This window comes from Charadrius vociferus, unplaced genomic scaffold, assembly GCF_000708025.1.
Source record: "Charadrius vociferus isolate BGI_N301 unplaced genomic scaffold, ASM70802v2 scaffold156, whole genome shotgun sequence".
Lineage (NCBI taxonomy): Eukaryota > Metazoa > Chordata > Aves > Charadriiformes > Charadriidae > Charadrius > Charadrius vociferus.
The window spans coordinates 2,358,357-2,366,432 of record NW_009649042.1 but is presented as its reverse complement, the minus strand read 5'-3'; the positions used below and the strand labels follow the sequence as shown (position 1 = coordinate 2,366,432).

At 41.1% G+C, this 8,076-nt stretch overlaps 1 protein-coding gene across 1 annotated transcript in view; it reads left to right on the top strand.

Annotated features, from left to right (window-relative positions):
* The first annotated feature begins 22 nt into the window (after positions 1-22).
* The window catches only part of TSSC1 (tumor suppressing subtransferable candidate 1), a 93,847-nt gene continuing 85,793 nt past the window's right edge, over positions 23-8,076 (top strand). Inside the window, exon 1 of the mRNA XM_009887923.1 lies at positions 23-76. Within this exon, the coding sequence (XP_009886225.1) occupies positions 35-76 (42 nt within the window). The 5' untranslated portion in view covers positions 23-34. The remainder of the gene's footprint in view (positions 77-8,076) is intronic.

The window sequence follows — 8,076 nt, the reverse complement described above, 5'->3', positions numbered from 1 at the left end:
CGTGCTGTCTGTGCCGTACCGTGGCGGGGCTGCGATGGAGGACGACGCGCCGGTGATATACGGGCTGGAGTTCCAGGTGGGTGCGGGGAAGACTGAAGGAAGGTTGGCAGGTGTTGGTCCTACCTCCGGGAAGGCGGTGGCTGCGGGGCTGGGCGCGCGTCGCGGGGTAGGGGAGTGCCGGGGCGGGCTGTGGGGCCCTCTCACAGGGAGACCGGGGGTCCCTCGGCCCACTGAGGCGGTACCGGTGGCACCACTGGTTCTTGCTGGTTCTTGGCACCTGCCTGTCGCGTTGGGGTTTTTGAAAGCGGCTGATCAGGGTGCAGGAGTTGGTCCCTGTTCCAAAAACTTGCTGTTTGCAGGACAGGTGTGCCAGTGTGGGTGGAGGGGCCCAGGGCAGGGGTCGTTCCCCTTTATGGTCGTGAGCAGCCCGGCTGGTGGGGCTCCTGCGCTGCCACCGGCCCCTGGTCCACTTCTGGAAGAATCTTCGTCTGCCAGCCTCAAAGAGGTTCTTGTACTTGTTTGTTCCTTTTCAGAAATTAAATATATGTATATATAAATGCTTCTGTGAGGAGAGGGCATGAAACTGTTTCCGATAAGTTGCAAATTTTATTTGGTTATACCCAACTGTAAAGCTACTGGATGTTTGTGGGATATCTTGCTGTGGGTTTCATGTGTGTGCATTTGTTCCATAGGACAAGTCTGTCCATCATATTAGTGGCTATAAGGAAATGGGACTATTGTTGGGCTGCCTAACTTAGGAACTTATTGATCATCTTCAGAGTAACACAGGTCTTGCATTTAATAAAGTTTTTACAAGTTCTGGGAAAATAAACAGCTAGGTAGCTGGATGGGTGAGAGAGACCTTAGTTTATGATGTGTTCCTACATTAAGGGTTTTATACAGCTGTTACGTGTTCTCTTTAGCAACAGCTGGCTTATCATCGTTGCCATTACAGCAGTAATAGGAGGCGCTGTGTTTCTTCTGCAGTTCACAGAGCAATGTTTTCATTCTACACTGGATGTATAATATAAATATGTACACATCCACTTTTTTTTTAGTCATCTTTACCAAGTGCTTGTGGAAAGTAATATATTAAGGTTCTTTGTAACAGATTTGGGTGTCCTAGCTACTGAGTTGCGTGCTCTGTAATACTGACTATACCAATAGATCTCTTAAGCAAATTCTGTATTTGTTTGGTTTTCCTCTTATATAGGCGCCAGTATGTAATATTCACCTGTACTAAATGTTAAATCTACTGAAGTGTGATGATACGCTATCATTTTGTGATTGGCTAGAGATGGCTGTAACTTGTACTTCAAAATTAATAAAACTTGAACTTATATTCTATTCTACAAAATAGATTTAAGTATATATCCTGTACTTAATAGATTGTATAGTTTTTTTTTCTAATAGGTCATATATAATAAGTCTTCCAGACTTTTGGAAAGCTAGCCTCTGTGTTGTCCGGGAACCCCATGGATCTATGCCCTCCTGCCCCTCCCCAAATCATGCATCTGTACAGACCTTCTCTCTTTTTCTGCAAAGTATGTAACAGCGCTGTCTGGTGGGAGGATAAAGCAAAAGGGCTGAGAGAGTGGGTGTAATCAAAGGGAATTATGGTTAATATAGATTGTTTAGAGAGAAGGTGGGGAAAGAAAAGATGGTTTATGGCTAAGTCGGAAAAGGAACATAGAGATGAATGTTCTATTTCTTATCTCCATTAACTGCTAGAGTGGCTTTAAAACAAATTGCATCTCTGTACTTCCTGAAAAAGGCTGTGATGGAGACTTAAACAAAAAACTGGTACGTTTTTTCTAACTTGCATCTCTAGGTCTAGCAAGAAAGATTGTTTTTCATTTTAAGCCTGGCTTCTTGTATGTTGCTAGATAATAATGGTTAGCTGCACCATCACAACTACTGCTTTTTTCCGAGTGTTTTGTCAGAAACACCGTGACTGAAAGCATCTCTTCAGACGAATTTTTCAGCCTTGTTTGAAGAATTTTGTTGTTTCTTTTTTATTTCCAATCTTTACTTCAGCTCTATGACAAACTTATTCAAAGTTGAGGTTTGAAATGATAAACTATTTAAAAAGAGAGAGGGATCCTCTTTCTCTTGTTATGAATTAAAAATTTTATGTCACAAAACCATGACACCTAGAAGCTACATGAGGGATTGTAGTCTAAGAAGCTACATGTGGCTCCAGCAGTCAATAAGAATCTCTGTCTTTGGCCACTGCCAGAGAAATTGTGCAGATATGCCTTTCATCCGATCCAATGCAGCCAGCTTTATAAGAACATGAAGCTGATTCCTCCTCGGGTGCTATCTACCAACTAACTTCAAATTATTTCTGCACAGTTTCTTTTCATTTTTATATGCAAAATGTGTTTTGATGTATCAACATAAGTAAGATAACTTAGAATAATGAGCAAATACATATTTCTCTCTTTTGAGTCCAGTTTTTGTCAAAAAAAGGCTTAGCAGAACAGTGAAGTCTTACTTAGAAGAACCACATTGCTCACACTTCTAACATATTAGAATGGAAGTTAAAGATACAAATCCTGAACCCTTATACAACTGTGTTTAATTACTTTGCATGTGTAACTACTGTGCAGAAAACTTTACCTAGTAACATTGAGTAATAGTTTTGGGTTTTTTTTATCTGGGGTGGGGGGGGGGGGGAGGGGGGACTAAACATCTAACAGAAAACCAAGATTAAAACTAGTGATGATTTCAGTGTTCTGCATGATTAGTTGAATTTTTGACCTGATTAGTTCCCCCTGTTTTACGAGATGTCTGCAACTCTTTCGGCTGTTTATAACATCCATATAACCCAAAAAAAGTAGTTTCCCAGATTGGGGTTTTTGACTCTTCGGTGTATCTGTGAGCTATATTAACAATGTACAGACATAGAAAATATATGTGAATTTTAGGGTGTGTGATTCTTTCTGTGACTACTTTTTTTTGAAGACAGTATCCCACCATAGTTGCTCTGATCATCCAAGTGTAGTGAAAATGAGAAAATTACAGAGGAACAGGTGGTGAGTGAAAATGTGAGATGCTGCTTGAGTTGAGGACTGAGTGATGTGACTGTGGATTATGATGATGAACACGAGGAAATGGCAGTAGCTGCAGGGTATTTCAATACTGAAGGGTGGTTGTTCTAAAATGAGTCTTGGTAGACTTCACCAATATCCTGAATTATGAGAATGTGATAAGTGGGGTCCCAGGGGTATCTCAAAGTGCTATTTTTTATCAGTGAAATTATATGCTTCTTACGTGTCCAGTGTAGAGTTGACCTGGAGTACACGGTATGTTTAACTCTGTGTTGAATAGGATTCATTTTCAAGTACTCACAATTTTCACCATCCTATTCTTTGTGTGTTTAAACAGTGATGTTTTGAGTAGGTATGTAAGTGCTACTGAATGTCTGGAAATACTGTACTGGCCTTAGTTCAGGGTTGACTGGATCATGCTTATACCCCTGGAAATGAGCTCTGTGGAGGGGTGCTTTCCAGGAGAGGTACTTGGCTTACTTGCAATGCCGACTGTGATTCCTGGGGGGACAGCCTACATCTCATTTGTTTAAAAGCATGCAGAAACTAGCCAGCTTCATGGGGGGAGGGAGGAGGAACATTGCTTGTTCCAGAGAGTGATAATTATGGAGCATGTGTTTGGCACATTTAATTGATTTTGGGGATACCATAATACTGAGATGAATTTCAGCATGCCAGATATTCCTACTGCGTGTTATATGTCAAAAATACACAGACTCATGCAAGGAAGAAGCATAATGAGCAGGAGGCATGGACAGTAGAAAGCCTGCTGGCTGACTGCAGGGCCATACTACACAAGGGCAGCTCCAGCTGCACCTTGAGGTGGGGTCTGGCTGAAGTAGGTTTAGAAAAAGCACGCTAATGCTTTGTCAGAGTTTGTGTACTGTATTGTGGTCCTGCCATGCTTATTGAATAAGCAATACTTGGCCCATATTGTATTGTCAGCTAGTTGCTAACAGGTTTTAATCAATCTGAACAGAGACTACTGATTTTTAGGACTTTGTGTGTTTGCAAGAGTAAGGTGAAACTTAATTTCCATAAAGCCAAATGTAACTTCTTATTCTAAGAATCTGAAAACAATGCAAAATACCAACTGAAATAGATGGGTTACAGGTCTCATACAATGTGTATATATGTATAATATCAGTATGTATTGCGAATAGCTCAATTGACCTACCTTTGATCAAGTAGAAGGCAGGTGAAGATTTATTGGAAGGATGGGGAAAAGGGGACTTTGTAGAATGGTGTGTGTTACTTGTGCAGTAGTCTGGGAAACCTGTGCTCCCAGTATGGGAGTGGAGCAAATGCAGAGACTATAGCTCCTCCTGGCAGTGGAGTTCTCTTCCCTGGGAGAGCTTTTTTGCTCTCTTGTGGGATGAGACAGAAAGGTCTAAGCAGAATGAAAGATCTAATTTTGATATAGCTTTAAAGATGTCTTTGAAGAATTTATTTTGAAAATTGAGCCAGTTCAAGAAACTGCATGATAATGTCTTAATGAAATTCCAAGTTTTTGTCTCGGTCCTCTTTCTTTTCTAAGATTACTTGCCCCGTAAGTGCCAGTCCTGTGTATTTTATTCCAGGCTGAGTGTCTCTTCTCTCACTTGTTTTCCTACCTGCCTCTCCAGCACCCTTCTTGAGAGCAGCATCTCAGTTGGGAGGACCTCTTGTGGAACTTCAATCTAACATGTTGTTAGCTTTAGAGTTCTACTGAGGGGAAAAAATAGCTAAGTGGCAAAACTCTCTTAACTAATCCCTCAAGGATCTTCATTCCACATGAAGTAGATCAGGTGGAAGCTATTTCTTTTAGGATCCTCAAGCAATTAGCAGGATCTTGGTAATGTTAGGTATGATACAAACTAATGAGAAAATGAAAACACGGTTATATGAACTTGAAGGAAAAAGATGATTGTGACCATTATGATTCACGAGAAATGAACAGTGACAGTGTGAAAGTGGGATTTCTAAGGATGATTGTGCTGTGCAAGGTTTTGTGTGATGGTTGCTTTTGTTACTGTGAGGGTTTACAGAATCTGTCTTTGGAATAGGGTCAGTGCACTAAACATGTTAGTGGTGGGAATTCTTATGCTGTTAAAGACTTGAAGAAAGCTGTCTGAGAATGCTAAAGGTCACCTGGGCATGTGTGCTGCCAGCCTTTTCTCTCATAGAGTCACTACAGCTTATTACAGTTGATGATAGAGGGTCTCCTACTGTGGTGGGAGAAACAAGGCTGTCCTACCTAAGTAAAGATCAAAGTGAACCTACTTGAAAATAGAAATTATGCCAGAATACAGAAATAATATTAATGACATTATGAGCCTAGAGCTTCTCGGGGAGGGGGGGGGAACCCTTGTATTTTGCCTCCAGAAGGAGGCATCAGCAAAGCCAGCACTCTTCCCCTTCCCTTCTCTGCTCCCACCCTCCCAAGTAGCAGTAAACTATTTCTGGGTTTGAGCATAAGCAGATGGTCAAATAACTTTAAATTCAGATTTGGGAACTGCAAGCCAAATGCTGCGTCCTTTACATCTTGTATTGCAAGTTCACTGCTTGTTAGTACAGATTGATTGTATGCATTTCAAGTAATACATGGGTTGCAGAAATTCTTTTGATCATATTACACTTAATGCAAATATTCAAATGTTGGGTCAGTGTATGTTTGTTTGTCGGTACCAATCCAGTACAATGCATCAGCAAGACGAAGCATGTATTGGAGAAGTACTGATCCTTTTTTCTTTGCCCATTAAAGACCTAAGTATTAGCAGTCTAATTAAAAAAGAAATCTGGTGTATTTGGCTGGTATGTCAAAAGAGGTGGGTGAAGGAAGGTTTCAGCAGAACTTATGAACAAAGTATAGAGATTCAGTGCATTACAGTTGCATAAAGCACTTACTTTAAACTGCCCTTCTTTATCTTTTTGAGGTTTGCCATTGTGTTCCTTTGGATCATCTCTTGCTGTTGTCAAGATCTCTTCTCTCTGCAGGCTCTGTTCTATTTCGCTCTCAGAGATTTTTATTATTTTGCAGGTGGTCTAAATCGTCATGGTGTTGCATTAAAGGGCAAAGTGCTTTGGCAGAAAATAAACCCCCTTGCATTTCAGCCTGTCCTCAGGTATCAGAGGGGCTGGGGTCGGCTATGCTTAGATTCTAAGTGATGCCCAGTGTGGCATTAGAAGTCTGGTCAATATGTATATCTAACTATCACAATTACGGATGCACTAATAACACCGTACACAATTCAGTCTAGCGGTGTTCCACGAATTAGCACAGCCACACTTAAGGAGTTTGGTCGTGTTCACTAAGAACTCTCACGGCTGTATTAATGAGAAGTGTAGTTTACTGAAGCAACAGATGCACAAGTTCTTTTGGATTGCAGGTGATAAAGTTACTGTCTGCAAAGCACGTGCAAATACTAAGGATGCTAGTAATACAGTCTGGCTACAAACACGTTAAGTTATAAAGCAGCTCTGTAGAGATAGTTCTAAGTTTCCCAGGGAAGCACTTGGTGTAGCCAAGTATTTGAATCTTTCCCACAAGCGACCTTATGGGGGGGAAGAGAGGCTCAGCCCATCGGCTGATGCCAGAAGTCAGGGGAGGTCAGCAATGGTATTTCCCTGATATCCCTCCTCTCTCAAGCTATTTTTATACTATTTTTTACCTTTCAGGTGAAGCTTGAGGGACTCTAGTCATACATAATTTTGTTATGATTGTTGTATAACTTTCTCACTTTGCTTTTAAAAGTATAGACTACGAAAAATTCAGAGCACAGGCTCTGTGAGGAGTGATCACACCTTGGAGGCGGGTGGCTTTTGGGATGGAGGTGTGTTTTGGTATTATAATGAGATGATAATGAGCAAAGTTCGCCTAAAGTATAGCATTTTGTCAAAAAATGACAGATTATTGGCCCAGGGTAGCAATTAGGCAGCTTATCAGTTCCATAAGACCTTCAAGTTCCCATTTTATCACAGAGTTTGGCCACAGTGTCTCCACTCAGCTCTATGTGCTGCACAGCTTCTCTTAGAGTCAGTGCACCAGACTCCCCTGATGTTACCAACAGCTAAGGTTGCCTACAGAACCTTTGTGGAATGTATCCCTTGCACACCAGCTGGACTCTGCCCTGAAAGTTTCTTTGATGCTGTACCTTTCCTTAAAATGTGAGCTTAAATTCTAAGTCACCTCCAGCAGTTATTCCACACAGTAAGAAAAAAGGTGGTCTTTGCCCAACATCACATTGAGCTTGGTGTAGGCATGGACATGATGCCCAGTCTCCAGTTAGTCATTCCTGCATTCTGGCACAATGATTGCTGTTTCTTCTGCTTTATCTTTATAATCCTGTTTCTCACACTTGTATTCTAGGTTTTTGCATGCCCTTTGCATTGCATAAATAAATGTCTAATTTTGCAGTTAAGTCTTTGTTGTCATTTTGCTTTGTGTGTGATGCATTTCAGGACCTGTTTCTAAGACAAGGGAGCAACTAGCTTATGTTGTGTCAAAGCTGTGTCTTAATTCAGTGTGAGCCTGTTATTCTTTTGACCATAATTACTATGTGCGCACTAGGATCTGTTAAGCACGTGTGCCTGAGAGGAATAACTTTTCAGGGACTGAGTTTCTTCTGATGAGTACATCTGTGTTTTTTTGGGGGGGTTGGGTTTAGGGTTTGGTTTTTTTTTTGAGTAGGAGTTTGCTCAAAAGTCTTTGGTCATGCCTCTGTTTCTTTATAATTTGTGGCAGGATTTTTTTCTTGGGTTGACTTGTCCCTTGTGTGTAGATGCACCTGTTTCCCCATCACCATCATTAGGTAAAAAAATTTGGTCATGTTCCTTGTTATTTTTATTTCTTGCCTTATGGAAACCAGACTACATAGTTGGTTACCTAACCTATGAACTTATGGGAACATTCTACTAGCTTCCTATGAGTCAGGTTTTGTTGGGGTTTTTTTGTTTCCTTTGCCTACCCTTTGAGGATATTTGAAGTCAATGTAGAACTTAAACGACTTTTTTCCCCACAATTTAGGACAACTTCCCCCCCCCC